The sequence below is a fragment of the Tenrec ecaudatus genome, chromosome 14, assembly GCF_050624435.1.
Source record: "Tenrec ecaudatus isolate mTenEca1 chromosome 14, mTenEca1.hap1, whole genome shotgun sequence".
In the NCBI taxonomy this organism is placed as follows: Eukaryota; Metazoa; Chordata; class Mammalia; order Afrosoricida; family Tenrecidae; genus Tenrec; species Tenrec ecaudatus.
In genome coordinates, this window is record NC_134543.1 from 11,945,369 (window position 1) to 11,968,737 (window position 23,369).

A 23,369-nucleotide genomic window follows, 5' to 3' on the forward strand; every position below is an offset into this window, starting at 1 on the left:
TTCCAAAAGCTAAAAAAGCTCATCGTGGTTTAATGTCTTTTTATGGGGCTCTAGAGAGTGAATTGCATAAATGGGTTATAGAGTGCCGTCAAAATGGTTACTGTATAACATGCATGGAATCCGCATACGTGCTCTACAAATGGCTAAGGATGACAAATATAAAGCACCAGGCATTGAAAAATTTGCTGCATCAGCAGGATGGTGTACTCACTTCATGAATAGGTTTGGCCTATGTTTGAGACAAAGAACAAAGATTTCCTAGAAATTGCCACAAGACCTTGAAGAAAAAATTATGTTACTCCAGTCATTTATTATAAAACAAAGGATTTATAATTATGACCTGGAAAATATTGGGAATATGGATTAAACTGCCATGACTTTTGATCTTCCAAGCAACAGAACTGTGGCAAGTTTAGGGAAAAAACCATTTTTCTCAAAACCACAGGAAATGGAAAAAAAAACACTTTACAGTTGTTCTATCATGTTTGGCTAATGGAACTAAGCTGTGTCCTGTCATTATTTTTAAAAGAAAGACCTTGCCTAAAAAGATCAATTTCCCACCAAGAATTACTTTGCATGCACTTGTTAAAGGCTGGATGGATAAAGACGGAACAAAAAAAATGGCTGGAAGAAATTTGGAACCGATGACCAGGAGCAGCCTTAAAGAAAAATCCATCATTACTTGTTTGGGATATGTTCGGGTGACATAAAAAAAATTGGCAAAATCTAGTAAAGTTACTTTAGCCGTTATTCCAGGTGGGCTTACATCTGTACTGCAGCCTCTGGATGTATCTTTGAATAAGCCTTTTAAAGACCATGTGTGAAGGATATGGCATGAATGGATGTCATCCGGTCAAGCCTGACTAAGAAAAGGAGGAAATCTCATGAAGCCTGACATAGAGTTAATAGCAAACTGGGTTCGAGATGCATGGGAAGACATCCCAGAAGACATGATGCTGCGTGCCTTCCAGAAATGTAGTATTAGTAATGCTATGGATTGCAGTGAAGACTGCGCTTTGTGTGAAAATGACAGCAGCGATGGTGATGATGGCGATCTCAGTGAGGACAGCGTCTATGATGACCTCACATCAGCTGAAGCTCTGCATTGGGATACAGATGATGATGAGGAATCCAGTTTTGAAGGATTTTAACTCTACATTTTAGCTTGGTTGCTGATTGAGCTCAGGGAATAGTACTCTTAAGGTATCATTGTTGATACCTTATTGTTTTTGTTGAACCTATTTTCCACTTACTGTGCTGGTTTACTAATGTTAAATAATTTGTCCTTTTATTTAAAATAAATATTTAAATACATTACCCCACTGATGTCTCAATTTTTAGTAATTTTATTTTCCTTTGTTTTGATTATTGAAACTCACCAATAGCTTCTGCATTTTCCACCCTAGGCTTATATTCAAGTCAATTAGTTTTTCTTGTTTCCCAGGTAATAATTAGGTACCTTGGCTTATACTCGGGTCAGCTTATATTCGAGTATAGACGGTACTTTCTACTTGAGCCCTTGGTATCAGCTCCTTTCCCCCCCTCCCCCACCCTCCCTCCCTCATGAACCCTTGATAATTTTTTTTTTTAAATTTCATGTCTTACACTGAACGATGTCTCCTTTCACCCACTTTTCTGTTGTCCATCCCCCTGGGAGTGTGTTATATGTAGATAATTGTGATTGGCTTCTCCTTTCTACCCTACCTTCCCCTTCCCCTCCTGGTATCACTACTCTCATTATTGGTCCTGACGGGTTTATCTGTCCTGGATTCCCTGTGTTGCAAACTCTTATCTGTACCAGTGCACATGCTCTGGTCTAGCCTGATTTGTAAGGTAGAATTGGGATCATGATAGTGGAATGGGGAGAGGAAGCATTTGGGAACTAGAGGAAAGTTGTGTGTTTCATTGGTGTTATACTGCTCCCTGACTGTCTCGTCTCTTCCTTGTGACCCCTCTGTAAGGGGATTATGTCCAATTGTCTACAGATGGGCTTTGGGTCTCCACTCTGCACTCCCCATCATTCACATAATAGGGTTTTTTGTGCTGGGTCTTTGATACCTGATACCTGATTCTATCAACACCTCGTGATCACACAGGCTGGTGTGCTTCTTCCATGTGGGCTTTGTTGCTTCTGAGCTAGATGGCAGCTTGTTTATCTTCAAACCTTTAAGACCCCAGATGCTATATCTTTTGATAGCCGGGCACCATCAACTTTTTTCACCACATTTGCTTATGTACTCGCTTTGTCTTCAGCGATTGGATCATGTCGGGAAGGTGAGCATCACAGAATGCCAGGTTGTTAGAACAAAGTGTTCTTGCATTGAGGGAGGACTTGAATAGAGGCCCAATGTCTGTCTGCTACCTTAAGACTTAACATATATGTAATGTGTACACAGATCTATTTCCCTGTCATTATATTTAAGTATGTTTACATGTGTACATGGCAGTATTTAAATCTCTCTAAATGTCCTGTGCCTTCTAGTTCTTTCCTCTATTTCCTCTTACTTTCCTCTTATCCCACTATCATGTTTGGCCTTAATTCGGGCTTCAGTGATTCCTCTTAGCTACATTGCCCTTGATCAACCCCCACCAGGCATCCTACACCCTGCTCGCCATTGATTTTAGATCGCTTGTTTCCCCTTTTCCTACTACCTTAGATTTGCTTGGCAAATTGAGGACTTGCTGTATTACTGTAACTTAAGCCTATGGCTCACATTAGTTAAGCTTCACCCTTCGTGTTGTACGCGTCTGTGGGTTTTGACAAATGCACACTGTCTGGACCATTACATCATTCCATGCTGCGTGTCTTTGGACATCCGAAGGAGGGAGGGGCTTGGGATGGGAAGAGGGTGGTGACAAGGTGAGAGGTAGTAAGCACAGCTGTACGACAGAATGCTGTTCAGTGATGAAAAGAAATGAGTTGTCGAGCCACAAAGGGACAAGGAAGAACCTTGAACACAGTTTGTGAAGTGGAAGAAGCCCATCTGAAAAGGCTGCAGACTGTAAGATTCCAACTATATGTCATTTTGAAAGAGCCAAAGTAATAGACACTGACCGAAGATCTACGGCTGCCAGGGGCGGGGAAGGAGAGGGAGTAACGGGGAGGAGCAAGTGGAGAGCACAGGGGATTTTTAAGGTCCTGGAACGATTCTGTGTATACTGCAATGGTCGGTACAGTGTGCATTTGAGACGAACACGCTTATTTGCTGCTTGCTCTCCCTCTGAATAGCTCTGTGTACATCCAGAAAGCAGACTGGGATAGGCCAGCAGCACCAGGTGCTCCTCATGGATAAGTGGCCATCCTGAAGCAAAAAGGTCTTTTACTCATTCGGACTGTAAGGCCTCATGGTCCTTGGGAAGTGGGGTGGGGGGCGGGGTGGGGAGGGAGTTGCTTCTTTTTCTTTCTACTATCCAAGTTTAAATTCCTTTCTGGAAAGACAGGAAAGGAAACGTTAGTAGTGGATTTTCCGAATACCAACTTGGCTTTTATATTATGGTTACAGCAACCATCTCTATATTGGTAAAGCTAGCCTCCTATATGAATTACATTATGCAATTTAGACTTTTAGAAACCACCGGCAGCTAAACAGGACGTTGTGACTGTGCATTGTAATCCCAGTGCAGAAGCACTGGACAGCGTAGATTGAAGTCGTAAAGCAGGCAGAGCTGCCCTGACCTGTTTGGTTCAGAAAACGTGCAGGCTGAATTGGGGGTTAATCGAGTAGATGTAGTAGTGTTGACAGAAAGGGTTAAGATAGAGAGCTTTCTCCAGGCAGAAGAAAAACATTTGCAGAAGTCTTGCAGGGGCAATTGAGCCCAGAAAAAAAAATCCATACATTTATGGTCAATTGATTTCCAACAAAGGAGCCCAGAAAATTGAATGGGAAAAGAATTGTTTTATTTTTTAACAAATGGTGCTGGAACCACAGGAACTACACGTGAAAGAATGAAGCCAGATCCTATCTCACTCCTTGCACAGAAACCGACTCCCAAAGGCTCACGGCCTCGACTTTACAGTTCACCGTGTACAGCACCCCAGCAGAGTAAATCCTGGTCATCTTGATCGATTGAGACAGCGGTTTCTTGGGTATAATGAGTACATGGTATCTGTTGGACTTCATCCAGATTAAAACCTTCCGTGCTTCAGAGGATGCCCTCTGAGTGGACAGACAATGTGCAGATTGTAGGAAAATACCTGCAGGTCATAGCTGATCGGGGAGCCTGTTGCCCATCCACTTTTAGGGAAATGTAGAATCACCCAAATAGTTGGTCCATGGCAGGAAGTCTGGGTCTTACGTTTGGATGCGCCTTTCTTGATTTGGAAAGTAGAGCTCTGCCGAAAAGCAGCTGCTTTATTTTTTCCCATTTCTTCCCGAACAAACACCTGTAACCTCGCGTGAAGAGGGTAAGCAGCTCTCAGAGCCCCTGCCTGTTTCTGAGGTAGCAGGGGAGACACCACAGGTCGGCGGAGCGTTCTTGAATCGTGGCCTTAATGTCTGGTTGGATTTAGGCACATGACCTCGCCTGCCTTCAGTTCTGCTCACGTTCTAGATGTTTGGGGATTTTGCTTCCGTTTCATTAAGAATTGTAAACGAGTCCAGGCACTCACAAGTCAGAAGCTTGGCCAGTCCTGATTGACATGCTAGAGACAGTGATTTCAATGGCATTTTGCCATTTTCTGACCCCAGAGTACTTGACCCTGCCAGCCGGCATCTTGGTTGTGTGAGATACTCTTCTTAGATCACCAAAAACAGGCCAGCCAGCAAAATGAAAAAGGCAAGTCGAAAATTCTCCTCCCCACCTCTTCCCGTGACCGAGTGGTGCTGGAAATGTTTATGCAACAAAGGAAGAGAGACTCTCTTCTTTGCTATTAAGTTTCTGAAGAGGGTGGAGACGTCAGTTGGTTTTCCAGTTCTCCGTGAAAGGATTGGTACTTGGTTGGAGGCAGACCATGCGAGTAATGTATACTCTGGCTTGTAGGAAATCTCTCTTCTGGAGCACTGATTTCCCTGGACCATAGAGGAGAGAAAAGTGATTGAGTGGGTCTCCGTTCAAATACATGCTTATGTTCAAATGCACAGTAGAGATGTGAGAAATCTCACTATCTTTTCATCTGAACTCTCTTTAATCATGCAGTGACTAAGAATCTCTGTTCCCTTTTTTATAAAAAACAGATGAGCTCCGAAAGGAAATGCTGGATGATGTACAAAAGAAACTGATGGACCTAGTAAATAGCACGGAAGGGAAAGTGGATAAGTATGCTCTGCTTTCTAACGTTTCTCTGATTGATGGATTGATTGTAAATCACTTTCATGTGTAGACATTTACATGTGATTTAATTTTTTAAGCCTTTTCCTTATACAGTGATAAGTTGTAGGTACTTTTAATGAGAGGTAAACAGATAATGTCCTTCCTCCTCCTGTGTTTTAAATTGATTTTTCTCTCCAACATACTGTTTTAAAAAATACACGCAAAGATGTAAACATCCTCCAAATATAAACTTCTTCTAGTTTTTTATTTTGTAAGGACAACTTTTCATTGCTTCCAGAGGCTTGTACCATCGGTCTCATGTGGATGTAATTGTAACACCTTCTTTAGACTGAACTCTAGCGTTCTCAGCGCCCACAGTCCTTAAGGGGAGTCGAGATTGACTGGGGAGGGGAAACAGGAAAATCAGAAAGTCTTAGCAACATAGATTTGGGAACTGGGTTCAGTTATGACATGTTACAGACTCAAGTCATAGAACTTCCCCAGCATCTAGACGTCCAAACTGATTATAAATGGGGGGGGGGAGATTCTGATCAGCAATAAAATCCAATTTCAGTTATGTACAGGCATGTTTCTTTGGTGAGCATCTGGATACATTAACGTTTACCACAAATTATTTCATACAAATGTTAAAAATGCTATGAAATAAATACTTAAGAAGATAATAAAATTTATTCTTATTTATTTTGTGAAAACTCCTGTCACTGTCCTCATGTGAACATAAAACATATCATCTTGCTCAAATGTTTTGGGTCTAAATCCTAGTTGTGTGTACATGTGTGTGCATAATCATTTAGTGTTTAAAAATGAGTCTTACCAGCAAATTAATTTTTAATAAATGAGAATGGGAGCATCTACGCATCATAATACAGGGCAGGAACCAGCAGCACCATTCACAATGGGGTCCGGGGCGGTGGGGAGCAGGAGCCCAGGCAGGCCTGGAGGTGCCTGCTGAGGCCCAGCCCACAGGTGATGATTCGGTTGAAGCAATGTGTTTTTAGACGACAACTTCCTAAGCTGTCCAAAGTACTCTTAGCCATCTCACATAGTGCGTCTTGTTTGTGCACAGTCAATGTTGGGGTCACTTGTGTTCGCTTGAGTTGTGTCTGCCTTCATTTTCAGAGTTCTGATGAGAAACCTCTTCATTGGACATTTTCACACTCCGAAAAATAAGCGTCAGGAAGTATTACGCTTGATGGGAAGCATCTTGGGAATCAAAAGGGAGGAGATGGAGCAGGTAACTCAGGGTCGGACGCCAGTCGCAGTCTCCACGCCCCATTGTTCCCGCCCCTTGTGTACTGGGCCCTTTTAATGACGATGATGTCGTCGGTGATGTGGGAAGGGAGTCATTTCATACTGTAGCAAAGAGGCAGCTTTGTTCCATTCACAAATTTACTTACATCTCTTGTAGCTCATCCTTTCATATCAAAATATAGTTACATTTTGATACAGGATAATCCCAAAAGCTCTTATTGGATGTGGCTGGGAAAGCATTCTGTCTTCCTAGCCTCTGTCCGTTCCGCAGAATGTAGCCACTCTGAACTAGAGTTGAAAAGAACGGTTTGTTGTATCTGAAACTGTGTAAAAGTGGATGTTTCTCTCCCCCCGCCCCCCTCCCCAATACTTATAACTTCTTTCTGTTTTAAAATAATCTTTCAGTTGCTTGATGAAGGTCAAGGCGGTGTAACCAGGTGGATGACCGGGTGGCTTGGAGGAGGATCAAAAAGTGTTCCCAACACGCCTCTGAGACCCCACCAGCAGTCTCTGTTGAACAGCGTAAGGACTGCTCTGCCACCACGGGCGGGTGGGCAGGGGGCGGGCGGGCGAGGGCGGGTGGGCAGGGGGCGCGTGTGCAGAAGGTCCGCTGTAGGTTGTTCCTTGTATACAGCCCTTTGATTCAGGGGCTTAGGGAAACGGAGCTACAGAGACATAAGAAGCTAGTTTGCATTGGAAAGAATAATCTCAGGGTTAATTTTCTTTTTATTGTACATATATTTAAATCGTGGGGAATATATGACGGGGCTTCAGAAAGTTTGCTGGCACACAGAATGGAAAGATGACAGACCTTTGCCACAAGCCCCTGCACCCCAGGAGGTAACCAGGCCTCTGCCATGGCCGCAGGCTTCCCATGTGCCGCGCAGTTCCGTGGCCGTAAGTCTTTGCGGCCTGTTGTTGAGCCATGTTCCTTTTTGATTAATAAAGAAGAAACTGAGGAAAGGGAACCCGCCCAGAACCAGTTAGTTGAGGAGGAGACCCAGAGCTGTTTCATTTGGACCACACACAGCTCTCGTGAAAAGATCAGTCTCTATTATGTTGCTTTAATCCGCCCGGTAGTATTCCTCATGGCCTTTTGCCACGTCTGCTGATGGGGGCTTTAGCAAATGTCACCAGTACTTGCTTCTCTGCAAATCTTGAAGTCTGTGTAAAGAGGTTGAAATGGTTTCTCAGCTTCACTGTTGTAAGCGTCATGGGTGGCAAGAAATGCAAAGTTTGTCAGTTGGTTAACGTGATTACAAGGTTTGCAATGAGTGTTGTCATCAAACAATATCGACAAAATTTTAAATAATTTATCATTGATACCCATATAGCTAAAACATAACCATTTTAATGGTTCACAAATCTTATCTGAAATACAAAGATTTAAATGGCATTAGATTTTTAAGATTTAATTAGAGAAATGGGTGCCTTTTCTTAGTTGCTGTGAATGTAATTAATTATTGAGTCTAAATGTAAGCAGTTCTCAGCTTATGTTTGTTTGTTTGTTAGTCTTTTTCAGAACTTTTTGTTAAATTTCTAGAAACAGAATCTCATCCATCTATTCCACCACCAAAGCTTTCTGTTCATGATATGAAACCTCTAGATTCACCAGGAAGGCGAAAACTAGCTACAAATGAACCAGAAAATTTTAAAGGTAAAGCCAGATATTTATTTTTCCGTGATTTAAAAAGCTGAGTAATTTGTTTCACAGTGCTATTAACCACATTTACAGAGTTGTTCGAAAACGCGTGATGCCCCCCCCCCAATCTCACAAAGGCATCCAACATTGGCTTCATGTATTCTTCCTGCAATTTAATTATTTAATTGGATTAGGTTAATTTAAGCAATGTGAACTATTTTCCCTTTTTATATCAGGACAACACTTCTTTCTCAGCACATTCATTTTGAAGAATTATTCTTCTGAAAGTGATGGTAAATTTCTCAAATCCATGCTTATTTCTAGTCAGGGTTAGAAGTGTAGTGTGTGGTTAAAGAGGGGTTTGTTTATGTCCCCTGTGAAATATGTGTTCCACTCAGTAACTAACCCTTGGCATGCTCACCGTAATCGCGAGAGCAGCGGAGTGAGTGGCCCTCTTCAGTGAGAGCGTCAGGAAGCACTCTCGGATGTTGCAGGGTCTGCCTGGGAGCACGGCTGGTGGTGGGTGACTTGTGGGCACGTCTTCTCTCTCACGGGTTGTTGGTAACATTTCTGGAGCTGCAGTTGAATTAGAATCCATTGGACCGTAGACTGGTTTTCTTTTGTTCTGAGAGTTTCAGATCTGAATCTAGGCTGGCCTATTGACAAGTGAGCTGTGAAGGTTTACATTCTACGCTGTCAGGTCTCCACCACATGTCCAGATTTTCAGTTGGAGCAAAGAAGTGAAAATATATATATTTTGAAGTTGTGAAGACTTCCTTAGTTATTTAGACAACAATTTGTATTACCCGGAAATGTTCTTGAAGAGAAGGTTAGGTAAGGAGTACTTGTTTAGGTAAATGATTTATTGTTGAATTTAGTGAAAAGTTATAACTTTGTCTAAGAAGTGTAAAGAGTTTACTGAAAATGCATTTTCCTTGGCTCACCAGGTTTCGGACTGTGTGCTAGGATTCACCATGGCAGGGTCTCAGTCTCTATTTCGCCTCCCTTGTTTATTGTGAGCAGTTTCACAGACGACACGTCATGCATCATGCATTGCACTAGTTCATCACATTCATGAGAGTTGTGCAGCCTTCATCACCATCAATTCCAGCGCACGTCTTCTCCTTCCTTGGACTCAGTGCTAGCTCCCCGTGTCCTGCCAGCCTCCCCTCTCTGTCCCTTTGAATCTGTCCATTCAGCTGTTGATAGGGGTCTCTCTCTCTCTCTCTCTCTCTCTCTCTCTCTCTCTCTCTCTCTCTCTCTCTCTCTCTCTCTCTCTCTCTCTCTCTCTCTCTCAAGCTAGTGCCCAACTTGAATTGATAGAGACAAAATCTTAGTGTGCTCTGTATGGGCTTATCTTTTATCTGGGATCTGCAGGTGTGGGATATGGGTCAGTGTTCACTAGAGTTTGGAACCTAGGGCTTCCTGTGAGATTGATTTGATGAGCTTGTCACAGCACTTCCTTTGACGCCTGGGCACACTCAGACAGCCACCCTCTGGGCAAGGCCAGGAACACTTAGCCGTTTGCACCGCCCTGGGATGGCTCCCACTCCACAGAGTGCTGCTCCCGCACCAGTGAACCATGCCAGCTTCACGACCCAGAAACGGGCGGATCGAGATGGTTGTCTCATTTTCCCCAAAGGACCAGGCAGTGCAAAGCACCCGTTGTTGTTTTAATGAGATATTTATTCTAGTTGTTCTCACTGTAACGTGGGTGTCCATTTTCTCTTAGCCATTATGACCCTTTCCCACCTCTCCACGTCCAGTTAGCGAGCTGGCCCGGCACCACAGACCTCACCCTGAAAACCTGTTGTGACGGTCGAGGGATCTGCTGTGTCTGTTTGTGTTTGTATCATTGATACACGACCAGCACAGGATTACGGAACAGTGGCATTTATGTGTCAAAGTATCACATCTGCGTGCGAATACTCTTCTCCCCTCTTATTTTTTTCATTCCTTCTTCTCACGATTCTCTCTTATCTTCCTCTTTTCAATGAGCCTGTTTGCAGGAGCCAAAACACCCACCAGCATGTGAATCAGACTTAATGTCCGCGGCCTTGGCTGCCGGAAGTACCATGTGGAACATTGTTGGGTTTGTTTGTTTTTTTAGAACATTGTTTTTAATCAGAAAATGTTTTGAGTTTCAAAGGGTGGACTTCAAACAGTGTTTAATAATACGAATTGTTTAGTCGTTTAGACTTAATTCACTCATTTTGAACATTTAAAGACTCCCTCGGCCCTCCTCCCCCTCCAAGAAGCCGCATGTCAGATTCTGATTGCCAGCGAGGAGTTGGCAGTGGTGGTAGATTGATATTTTCTTTCTCTCTCTCTCTCTCTCTCTCTCTCTCACACACACACACACACACACACACACACGCGCAAGGCCTAGTCCATTAACATGTTAAGGTGCACCCAGTGTTTTGTAATAGCACGCAGGCTTTGCTCTGTGACACGTATGAAGCGTTAGGATCATTGTTACCGCTGTGCTGCTGTGTTGAAGGTGGGTTTGTGGGTCTGGAAGCGTTGCTGTCATGTTTTCTGCTTGGAAAGGCACACTCTCTACCGGGACAGACGTTAGAGATGAACTGTCCCTAGCTGTTCCAGCTACTTCAGCGTACAGACAGATGTGGGAATGGAGCCCCTTGGTCATCTGGGCCACCCGGTGTGTGAATGACCATCAGTGAGCCAGCCGAGGGGAGACTAAACTGTGTGTCTTCCTCCTCTAGACCCAGCGGGAGCCAGAGCCAGCAGAAGAGCTGACACGAGTCCCTTCATCGCTCCGCGCTCTGCAGCTGTGCCTCTGGTTAACCCTACTGGACTCGGACCCGGGGGGCCGGGGCATCTTCTTTTGAAGCCCATCTCAGATGTCCTGCCCACTTTCACACCCTTGCCAGTGTCCCCGGACAACAGCGCTGGCGTTGTATTGAAAGACCTTTTAAAGCAATAGCTGATCCTCCCATCAGAGACAACCAAGCACTTTAAAGGAACCATGAACACTATGTGTATGTACTTTATCACAAAGTGGCCTTTGGAGAAAAGTCATGTCTTTGTCTGTCATTGCACGGCCCTCGACGGTTAATAAAAAGACTCCTCCTGCTTTTAAGAAATGACACATGCAGGAGTCTGCTCCCCCTCCCTCTAATTTGACCCTCATTTAAGCTAGACATATCTGATTTACAAAAGAAATAATAAAAAGAGAGACAAAAATGGGAGTAGCTATAAATCAACTGTTTTATTTCCTCTTAGGATTTTATCAGCCCCTCTAAGCCAGACACATTTGGTTTTAGCTTTTTTGAAGAAAGAAAAACAAAAAAACAAACCGACTTCTAGTGACCTCTTTGCCTCGCGTAGAGAGTTTTTCCGGAGCATACATTAGTCACCTTGGCAGAGTTTGGTGTAGCCAGGGCAAGATGACGTTATTCCTGGGAGGTCAGAGATGGAGGAGCGGGAGGGGGGGGGGAGGGGATGGGGGGGGGGACTTTCATCCTCGGTTCTGTACAATTTGAACATGTGCAGATTCTCACGACAAGCTGCAGGGCGGCTCCCACCAAGACTTGGACCCGCCCTCCCTGATCATCTCTCTAATGTCATCATTTCAGAGGCTCCTGCAAAGATGGAGCCATGAAGAATAAGACCTTTTGAGAGAGGCTGCTTCCATTCCACCGTGGGTGGTCCAGGTCGAGTCTGAGGGCCGGTGAGCACACCGTGTCAGGCAGTGGGAGGAACTAGGGTGAACAGCTGCCTCCCATGAACACGTGCCGCCTCCCGGGAGTATGAACTGTCCCGTGTTGAGTCTGGCTCCTGAGGGTGTCCAGAAACCCCAACACCAGGTGCTTGGCACCTACGGAAAGGAAAGTGTTGTTTTCATTTTAGAAAAGTCCGGACTTGCAACTTCAGTGTATCCAAGCGTTCGTGTCTGTGTTAGTTGCTGAGTTGTGTGTTTGAAGAGACGTTTGCTGGGACCTGCAGACGCTGCAGTGTGTCTAGGAGCAGTATTCTGTGTAGCGAGGAAAGGTGCGAGCGACTTGAATCCACATGTGTAAAGAGAAGCCTGGGGCTGGCCAGGACAGAGTTTGGTTAGATGTGAATTGTGTCCCGAGGAATTCTGTGTTTTTTATACTGTGTCTGGCAGATGGGAAGGCTTTAATTATATGCCTATCGGTTGCCCTCGGTGTCCTGAGATAGTACGTCACTGAGACATACTGCCCCCAAATCCCACCTGTCTCCTTAAGTGACTTACAGACAGTGCTGTTCTTGATGGTCCTCCCCTGGACAGGAAGCTCCCATTTCCAGTTCTGCAATAGAACTGCCAAAGCTGCCTCCCGTGGGTTCTCCCCGTCTCCACTGTCCGGAAGAGGAGCCCTCTGGGGGTGACCGGCTCTTTGCCAAGATGCTCCATGTCACACCTTCTGTTCTCTCCGAAGCCGTGGAAACACCTGTTCCTGGTTTGGGAAAAATGACAGCCATAGAAGCCTGTTCTCTACTGTCATGTGAAAGGGAGATGTGTGGTGGGGATTTTAAGTAGCATAGCATCATAGTTTAAATGACTTTTATGACAGGCCCTACCCATGATGCCCTGTGGCTCCTTGCCCCATGGTTTCCACAGACACTTGAACACTGTTGTGGTCGGATGGCCCTCCAGGGCTGCAGTCTCCATGCTCCGTGGCCTTGGCATACAGCTGCTGGACTTCATGTCCCCCACTGACTGCTAGGCACACTGAGTGTGTGTAGATTTCAACCAGACATAACTCATCGGCTTTTTTGAAGCTGAGTTGAGCCAGAGACGAGCCATCTGCTTAAGGAATCTTCTCAGGAGCCCTGCAGTGATGTGGCCGGCCGCTAATTCTGCTGGCAGCCGGAGGGGATGGCTAGCATCCCCGCTCCATCTGCTCCAGCCCAGTCACTACAGGGACGGTGCTGCTTGCTTCTTGCTGCACCTACTAAGCGTGTGGTTGCGTTCTGCCTCATTGGATTTCGCAACATTCCTGGGGTTTGCCACCTCCCTGCCAGAGTAGAGCGCTCCTCCAGTCTGGGCTTTGGACGTCAGTCTGACCCTGTGTCACGTGGCGGTTTTGCGTTTCAGTCCCTGCATCGTTGGTTAGAAAGAGAAGGGCAACGTGAACAGTGAAAGCAGGGGAAGGGGGTGGCTTCCCTGCCCCTTAAACCGCCATCCTCCCAGTGAGGCTCCCAGGGTACCTTAACCTTGTCATGGTCAGAAGAGACTCACCAAAATACTTCCCAACTCGGTGGGCGAAGAAAAGCCCGAAGCAGCTGTCCCCAGGGCAGGAGCATGCTGCGAATGACCGGCAGCAAGAGCTCTCCCAAGCACCCGGACTCGCGTTTCACAGCCGGTGACTGTCCCAGGTCCACGTCTCTAGAAGGCCTTCCCATCACCCAAGAGGCTCTCTTTTGTAAATATCAAGTAAGTGTAGACAGTATTTATTTCCACATATTCCTATGGAAAAGATAATGGTACGTTTAATGTTCCGACATTTGCGATCACCTGTCAGTCTTTACCTTATTAAAGTTGATAAGTGGTTTTGTTGATTTTTAGGGAAAGCTGGATAATGGAGAACGTAGGCACAGACCGTAATGTGAGTTTGTGTTTGTGTTGAATAGCACATCCGTGCGTTTCTGAATTTCTCAGGAGCACCGCAAGGAAGAAAAAAATACTCCAAATAAAAACGATCCGTGTAAATTGGCAATGTCTTTATCTGCAATAAAATTTCCTTTTTCTTCTTTTCTTTTTTTTTAGCCAACAGCTGCCGGCTGTTTCTCGGAGGGGGGTGGGGAGAGATGATGTGCACGTGTTGTTTACAGCAGCAGTTGGTGGAGCATTGCAGCTAGTCTCTAAGAGCTCCCTGATGTCTGCCGCGAGGATTCTGTGTGAGCTCTCGAGATCTGAAGTGCCCGAAAGGTCGTGGAAAAGTAGAATGTAAATAAGACGGCCATTTTCCCCTGAAGTTTTCGAAGACCCCTCGTATAAAACATTGAATAGATGCTCAGGATCATTTAGGGAAAAAAGGATCAGATGTTTTTAAGCCATCTTGTTTTTCCTTTCCCGTCTCAGGTGCCATTGTGCATTGTTGCATCTTGGTCTTTCTGCAGACTAATCAGCTATGTTTGGGTTTTTTCCTGGGGCGTGGAGCGTACCTACTTCAAGTGGTTCTGTGACATGGTCGTGAAAGAAACATGAGTTGGTTTTAAAGTGGACAGCTGATTGAGTACCAGCTTTGCCCCCTTTCATTAGCCCTTGAGAGCAGCCCTGCTGGCTTCAAGTAGTTCAAGGCTGCCAGCAGGAGGTTAGTGGTTTGAATCCACCAGCCACTCCACAGGAGAAAGATGAGGCTGCTTGCTTCCATATCGATTTTCAGCCTTGGAAACCCTATGGGAACTGTCTGCCCTATAGAGTCCCAGAGTCATAACTGACTCTAATGGTGATCTTTATTTTTATCTCTGAAATGAGGTGCAATACCTTCCTAGTAAACTTCGTAAGCAGCAGACGACATTCATGACACTTGGTAATTGAATCCACGTGTAACCTGTGAAAGTGCTTTGTAAAACAGATACATGGGGGTGGTCTTAACATTTTCATGAGAAGTATATATTGTGAAAAACTGCATGGCTTTCAGAATTTTTTTTTCTGCATCAAAATAAACTCATACTAACTTGTTGTGACAGACCAGAACAGAATCTAGTTTGACGCATTAAGAAGGATAAGACATCAGTTTGAAAAGAAACCTTATCGGAACAATATAAATTCTTCTGAAATGGAAGCAAAAGCAAATAACACCTTAATAGTGAGGCCTGGGTGGTGGCGTTTAGGTGCCATCAGTCGGCCCTGACTCAGCAACCCTGCCCACAGCCGTGGAACACCTACCTGTGCCCCTGTCATGCCCAAGCCCCCTGTTGCAGCCACTGGATCAGCTTGTCTCTGCAAGGACCTTCCTCTTTTCTGCTGCCCCTCTTCCAAGCACGATGATCGTTTCCAGGGACTGGTCTCTCCGGATCACGTGTCCAGAGTACATGAGACAAAGTCATGCTAGCTTTGCTCTAAGGAGCATTCTGGCTGTACTTCTTCCAAGACGGCTGCGTTTTCCTTTAGCAGAATTCCTCGCCAGCACCACAATTCAGATGCTTCGATTCTTCTTTGGTCTTCATTAATCACCGTCCAACTTTCACATGCATTTGTGGCGACTGAAAATTCCATGGCTTGGGTCCAGCTACACCTTGGCCCTGAGAGTAGCATCCTTGCTTGTCAGTGCTCTAAAGAGGTCTTGTGCCGCACATTGACCTAATGTGTCATTTGATCTCTTGGCTGCAGCTTCTGTGAGCATTGATTGTGGATCCAAGCAAGATGAAACGCAGGACAAAAAAAATCTTTGTTCTGTTGATCATGATATTATTATCTATTGGTCCCATTTTGAGATTTTGGTTTTCTTTACATTCGTTGTCATCTGTATTGAAGGCTGTCATCCTTGGTCTTGGTCTGCAAGGACTTTCAGCATGCAAGATGGGGCTGTTCATGAGCCGTCTTCTCCCGATCCTGATACTGCATCCTTCTTCATATGACCCCGCCCCTCTGATTATATGCTCAGCACACAGACGGAATAAGTATGGTGAGAGGATACAACCCGGACACACATCTTTCCCGACTTTAAATCCTTGTTCTATTCACACAGCTGCCTCTGGACCCGTATACAAGTTCTGAATGAGCACAGTGAAGTATTCTGGAGTCCCGGTCTTCTCAAGCCTTTCCTGGTGGGAAGGAAGAACCGTGTCGTCACTATGCTAGGTGTGTGAGGACGATGGCCCAGAGAAGCCAGATGACAAAGGAATGCACAACTGGTTTTCAGAAGGGACAGAACAGTACTGAAGAGCTGCTCAGCAGTAGGCCATCCACATCAACTGCAAGGAAGTAATCCTGCTCTTTGCCTTAATTGAAGAGGCTTGAGGCCTAAGAGCAGAGACAATAGCCAATATTGTAGACATCTTCAGCTGGTTACGCTTACACAATTCTGACGGAAAAAGTTGAGCAAACTTTCTGCGTGGTGGGTGCCAAAACTTGTGTCCAGATCACTGACGACAAGTGCAGACCTTGCCATGGAAATTTCAAACATGTGGGATCAAGATCCTGAAGCGTTCCTTGGAAGAATTGTAATCAGAGATGAAACATGGCCTTACCAGTCTGCTCCTGAAGGCAAAGCAGGATCCGAGCCGTGGCTGCCAAGAGGGAGAAGTGGGCCAGTCAAAGCACCAAGGCCATGACAGCAGTTTGGGGGTGGGGGATGCTCAGCTGGCTTTCTGGAAGATCATAACTTCTACTTCTGAGAGTATTTTGAGTTCAGCCAAAACTTTAGTAGGAAAATATCTGGGAATGCTGCACCAGTGGGCCCTCCTCCTTCCCAGCAAGGGTCCTGCTCATGCCTCTCGGGAAATCAGAAGTGTTTCTATTTCCCATAGGAAGTCATCAGGTGTCCACATGCAGTCTTGCTTTGGCCCTTTCTGACTTCGTTTGCTTCCTAAAACAATCTTTTTAATCTTAAAAAAAAGAAAAATCTTTAAAAGGCACCTGTTTTTCTTCAGTTAATGTTTTTTATTATTACTTGGGATTTAATAAATATATCATTCCATAATTCAATCACATCAAGTAAAATTGTACAATTGCTTCCACAGTTTCCAAACATTCTTTTTTTTCTACATGGACTTGACCTTGTCTCCCTTTTACACCCCCCTGCTCTCCCCGCTTATTGTGCTTGCTGTCCCTATCGGTTCAGCAGTCCTGGGTTTCATAAACCAAAAAATGGAAAAGCATATAACACGGCTTCAAGAAGATGGCCTCGGTTGACATAACCCCTCCGAGACACACTCTTCGATGAATAAAGCAAAAGTGCAGGAAACCAGGCGACACTGACCTGGTTAAATTCCCAGTACTCTCACTGATGGAGCTTGTATTGAGAAATAGAGTTCATCTTTTATTTTTAATCTTTTAATTCCATCTCCTCACCAGCTCTCTGCAGTCCCCTCATACACTCCCTCATCACTTAGTTGATGTGGCTCGATTTCAAAGTAGCAATTTGCAAAAAACGGACGACCACATCAGATCACCGAACACAGCATGACCTAACTGCCAGATTACTGAGAGTGCAGGCCTGGCCACATTGACACCAAATCCTCACAGCCAGCCTTCTCTTTGCCTGGCATCGTGGTGTTGCCTACTGGCGGTGGCACACCGCCCATGCACAGGATCATGAATAGCTTTTTGTTGTTACAATTGTAAATGACTTGTTGGATAAGGAGACAGTGGATATGTGAAGAGGAGGTGCAGTTCTCAACTGACGTCAAACTTGTGAAAGTAACTGATGTGGCTAAGGAAGTCGGGAAGCGGGGAGGGTGGGACAGAGGGTGTGGACGACTGAAGCCAAGGACGGTGTGTAGTAAACAGTTTGCATCAAGTCAACTCATGGAGGGCATGGCGTGGCAGAGTGCACCTTTGCTCCCGAGGGCTTTCCCTGGCAGCTTTGTGTGGAAGTGCTGGAGGCCGCGGCCTTTTGTTTGAGATGCTGCCTGGTAGACTTGACCTTCCTGCCGTCTGGTTGGCAGCCAGGCACGTTAACTGCACGCTCGGGCTCATCGTGGAGGTAAGGAAAGGCACAGCCAGGGAGTGCTGCTGAGGGGCCGGGGGAAGTTCTTTAAAGACATTTTTAACAGCAGGAGGTGGGGGGGGGCTTTGACTGGGGTGGTTTTCGGTGAGGGTGGTAGGAGCAGAAGCCATATTGTTGAGTGGGGGATGAGCGAGTGAAGACAGTGGCGGTGGGCAGCTCTTGAGAAACCAGATGGCAAAGTGGGAGAGGGTATTGGTGGGGAAGTGACATGGAGGGCAGGTTGTGTGACATCCCTGGACTTGAACATCATGTACCAGTGCCTGTGGGAAAGTCACAGCTTAGCTGGAGAGGTTGAAGACGGGTCGGGAGGGGGGGGGGGGGCGAGGGGGGGGAGGGGCGGCAAGGACAGTTCCTCAGAAACGGGAACAGATAAGATCAGAGACAGATGGAGAGATTGGCCAGAGAGCAAGGAGTCTTTATTGTGAAGAAGGGGTGGGGGGGGGGCAGAGAGATGTGGATCTGGAGGGAGGGATGTTGGGATTTCCTTCTGTACGTCTGGAAGAGGTATTACCTTCTGAAACAGGGCTATGGTCTAAGGCTTGACAAATTCCGTCATGTGGCAGAGACTGGTGCATGTCCAAGGGACCGGAGAAGCTGAGGGGCTCTGGGGCCACACATCCTGCCCTGAGGCCCCTCACAGACCCAGCAGACAGGGAGGGGCAAGAGGGTAGTTAGCCAAGTCTGGGAGGAAGGGACATGTGACCACTTTTGAAGGAAGCAGGCTAGGAAATGAAATGTCAGGGAAAAGTCGAGTCACTGCCCTAAGCAATTCTAGCAGTCAGATGAAAAATTGTTACCCTGAACCCTGTTTTTCCCATCTCTGACACGTCAGCCATGTGAATACACGTTTCTGAGGATTTTATAGCATAGTGCCATAATTTAATAGCTCCAGTGAATTAATCGTGTAATTGCAACACTGTTTTGGAGATAAGGGGAAAGAATCAAGGATGTTAATAAGGGGATCCCTTTAGGCAAATGTTTGAACCCTGAGTTGGTTTTCTGCTTTGGCGCCTCGATCAGAATCTTGTGTGTCTCATTTCTATGTCAGTGTCTTTAAAGAGCCACAGTGTGATTTATTAGCATATTGACATCTTTCCCAAAGATGTCTGCAGGCACTTTCCCCAAATCAAGGCCGGGTAAGCAGTGGGGATCCAAGAGGCCGCTCTTGCTGCCCTTCTAGGGTCATGAAATGAATCACTGGACTCTCATGATGATGTTGTTGTTGTTGTTTAGCTGATAGCTTTCAGCTGTGACTGGTTTCACAAGCCTAGCCTCTTCAGCTTAGACATTCTTTGACTTCCAGGGAAGTTTTCCTGATCCTTAAAAATGAAATTTTGAGTATTTGAAAAGACTTAACCGTGAACTTACTACAAGTAAGAATTTGGTGCCGTTGTCTCCCTGATACCGTGGACTCTGTTTAGGAATGTGAGATACTCGATAACAGACAATTTAGCCGAGATGAATGACTGAAATCCAAATGAAGGCAGAGCGTGATAGTGGGGCCGGAGGAAAAAGGAAATAGAGGAAAGGACTAGGAGACAAAGGGCATTTATAGAGGTCTAAATACAGGCATGTGCATATGTAAATATATTTATATATGATGATGGGGAAATAGATGTATGTACATATATTTATAGATTTAGTGTTAAGGTAGCAGGTGGACATTAGACCTCCACTCAAGTATTCCCTCAATGCAAGAACATTTTGTTCTATTAATCTGGCATTCCATGATGCTCGTCTTCCCGATACCATCACTGAAGACAAAGCGGGTGCACAAGCAAATGTGGTGAAGAAAGCTGACCGTACTCCGCTATAAAAAGATATAGCATCTGGGGTCTTAAAGGCTTGAAGATAAACAAGTGGTCATCTAGCTGAGAAGCAGCAAAGTCCACATGAAAGAAGCACACCAGTCTGTGTAGTCACAAGGTGTTGATAGGATCAGGTATCAGACATCAAAGAACAAGAAATCATATCATTGTGAATGAGGGGGGAGTAAGAAGTGGGGACCCAAAGCCCATCTGTAGGCAACTGGAAATCCCCTTACAGAAGGGTCGCAGGGAGAGATGAGCCAGTCAGGGTGCAGTATAGCAACGATGAAGCATACAACTTTCCTCAAGTTCCTAAATGCTTCCTCTCCGCCACTATCATGACCCTGATTGTACCTTACAAATCTGGCTAGACTGGAGCATGTGCACTGGTATACAGATAAGATCTGGAAACAGAGAATCCAGGACAGATAAACCCTTCAGGACCAATATTGAGAGTAGCCATACCAAGAGGGTAAGGGGAAGGTGGGGGGAGAAAGGGGGAGCCCATCATGATCTATATATAACCCCTACCCAGGGGGATGGACAACAGAAAAGTGAGTGAAGGGTGACATCAGTCAGTATAAGACATGGAAAAATAGAATAATTTATAAGTTATCAAGGGTTTGGGAGGGAGGGAAACAAAATGAGAAGCTGATACCAAGGCCCCAAGTAGAAAAATTTTTTGAAAATGATGGCAACTTTTGTACAAATGTGCTTGACACGATGGCTGTATGGATTGTGATAAGAGTTGTATGAGCCCCCAATAAAATGATTTAAATTAAAAATATTTAAAAAGGAATATGAGATACAGGCATTCCCTGCCATACCAATGAGTATCATTCCTGTCTGTCTGGAAGTTGGATTTGTGCGTAATTTGGAACAGTTAGTTACTGTTGGTATTTAATACCAGCCTGCCAGTCAAATGTTTGTCCTAGTAAGTAGTGTACTTCCCTGTGCATAAAAACAAAGAAACGCTTCCAGAGGCATGGAAACATGCTGCAGCTAATGACACAATAATACGGCTTCGATGTGTCTTCCAAACGTTGCCAGTGTGTCATTGTGGTCCGTTGTTTGTATCGCAAGTTTCTCATGAAGGGGCTGGTTCCTGACTATCCTCGTTGGACATCAGTCGGATGTTCGTAACCTGGGAACTGCCTGTATGGATGTATCTTCAGAATAAAATTGGACCCATTTACAAGGACATTGTGCATTGTCCCCTCATTAGGACAGATCAATCGGAAGCCCTTCCTGAGTTGTGTGAGTAGGTAGGTTCTACGCACGGACATTTCGTAAGGGGTGAGGCTCATCCCCAATGGCCAAAGAAGACATAAATTTGTTAAAAGAAACAAAGGGGGCAATGAAGAAGTCACGTGAAGTTGACTCTAGGTTTCAGATGCAGCTGTCTTCACTTCCAGTGCATTGTAAGAACCTCTTGGTGGTTATGTAATCTGGTGTCAATGTGGGACTTGAGAGGATTAAGAGTGAAGGGGTGGAGTCTCCTCTGTCAATTGGGTCATCACCAATGAGGCCTCTGTGTGGGCATGGTCTTGTCCTGAGAATTCTGGGAATTCCTGGATTGTCTCCCTGGAGGCAAGAGACGCTCAGTCCCTAAGAGACTCTCTACTGACAAGACACATGGCACTATGCTGATAGACTCCGTGTCCTAGGAACTGGAGGAACCACATGGAGACCCCTGCCAGCGCTGAGATGCTTACAACGCCACTGGATCCACAAGGCTTTCAACCCACTGGCCTGTGATCTTCCTGCATTCAGTGTCATTGCATGTGTGGCCTGAGTCAGAAGAGGACTTTATAGATTGGTGTGGACATGTGGTCCACTATTGGACTGATGGACTTGATCTGGACTGGGCTGAGATGTTTGTTTCATGTTCAATTGCTCCTGTATATAAACCTCTTCCTTATACACTTAGGGGTGTGTTTACGAACTTGTTTCTCTAGTCTGCCCGGACTAATCCAACCACAGTGCTCTTTATCCACAGGGAACCGTTTTGCCAAAGGGAGCTGCAACTCTCCCTGAAGCAGAAGAGTGGCCAAAAGCGACAGTCCTAATGGGAATTAAAAAAACAAAAACAAAAATAACCTTATTTGGAGTTTAAGAAGCCCTGATGACTGTGGCTTAAGCGCCTGTCTGCTAACGGAAAGATTGGTGGTTTGAGCCCACGCAGCAGCTCTGGGGGAGGAAAACCTGGAGATGTGTTCCCACCAAGATGACAGCCAAGACAACCCCAAGGAGGCACATCTACTCTGCCACCAGGGGTATTCTGAGTTGGGTCAAGTTGACAATGGCCAAGTGGTGATGTGTTGGGTTGCTAATCCCACGGTCAGCATCTGGAAGCCACCAGCCTCGCCATGGGAGAAAGACAAGGTTTCCACCCACATAACCAGTTATTGCCAGATGCCATCATGTCGGTTCTGACCCATAGTGACCCTGTGCACCACAGAACAACACACTGCCCGGTCCTGCACCCTCCTCAGTTGTTCTCATGCTTCAGCCTATTGTGGCAGCCACGGTCCATCCTTCTTGAGAACCTTCTTCACTGCCCTCTACCAAGCATCTCCTGCTGCAGACAAAAAGCCCACAGTACGTGAGACAAAGTCAAGAGCCACAGTCTCACAAACTCATGGGGACAGCTCTACCTGTCCTATAGGGTCGCTGTAAGTCACAATTGAGTTTTTTTGTTTGTTTTTTAGCGACAGCAATGATTCCACTTTGAGAGGACTCAGGTGCACCTGACCCAAGTCCTGGTATGTTCAGTTGCTTCCTGTGCACATGAAAGCTAGATATTAAATAGGGCAGACCAAAGAAGAATTGATGCATCTGAATTGCGGTGCTGGCAAAAAGAAAATATTGAAAGTACCGTGGACTGCCCAAAGAATAGACAGCTCTGTCTTGGGAGAAGTACAGCCGCACGCTCCTTAGAAGGGAGGATGGAGGGTCTTCGTATGATGGCTTTTGGATACATTGTCAAGAGGGAGGGTCATAGACAAAGGTTGACCGTCAAGGAGATGGGCTGACTGGTCACTGCCACGATGGGCTTCTAGCAGGACCAAGAAGTGCGGGCGGTGTTTGCTCATCCTGTGTGTGCAAGGTCACTGAGTTGTAGCTGACTCAACAGCACCCAGCAACCACAGGCGCGCCCACCGCGGGGAGTCTAGCCTTTCAAACCGTGTGTCTTCCTGAGGTGCCCCTACAGCGTTTGCAAAACCACCTGCTAATGCACTGTTTTAGACTGCTAGTCTTCGGTCCCTTCTTGGTAGAAATGGCTAAGCGGCGGCTACGAGCTGACAGTCGTGGCGCAGAGTGTTCAGCAGTGCCTGCGAAGAAGGCTGGACGACCTGCTTTCAGAGGGTCACCGCCTCGAAAAACACATGGGGCAGTTCTGCTCCGCACACAGGGTCACCATGAGGCCGAATGGGCTTGAAGGCCACCAATAACAACAGAGCTTGTTGTCAGGTGCCTTCGAGTCAGTCCTGAACAGTAGGGCCCCTGCGTATAACAGGACAAGCACTACCTGGTCCCGTGCCGTCCTCACCATTGGTCCTATGCCTGGACACTTTGTTGCTGCCACTGTGTCAATATATCTCGTCGAGGGCCTTCCTCTCTTTGCCTGCCCCTCCTCTTGACCACCCATGATGTGCTTCTCCAGGACTGCTCGATCCGGATAACGTTCAAAATGCGTGAGATGAAGCATTGTCCTCCCTGCCTCTGAGG

General features: G+C 45.8%; 1 protein-coding gene across 3 annotated transcripts in view; it reads left to right on the forward strand.

The window, feature by feature from the left end:
• The window catches only part of TRIP11 (thyroid hormone receptor interactor 11), a 69,640-nt gene extending 58,253 nt beyond the window's left edge, over window positions 1-11,387 (forward strand). For 2 of the 3 annotated variants that reach the window (XM_075531697.1, XM_075531696.1), the window contains 5 exons: window positions 5,175-5,256; window positions 6,391-6,505; window positions 6,928-7,044; window positions 8,035-8,179; window positions 10,891-11,387. In XM_075531697.1, coding sequence (XP_075387812.1) covers window positions 5,175-5,256; window positions 6,391-6,505; window positions 6,928-7,044; window positions 8,035-8,179; window positions 10,891-11,111 — 680 coding nt within the window. In that variant the 3' untranslated portion in view covers window positions 11,112-11,387. The remainder of the gene's footprint in view (window positions 1-5,174; window positions 5,257-6,390; window positions 6,506-6,927; window positions 7,045-8,034; window positions 8,180-10,890) is intronic. The other variant, XR_012779734.1, reaches the window with a different exon arrangement.
• Window positions 11,388-23,369: the final 11,982 nt, after the last annotated feature.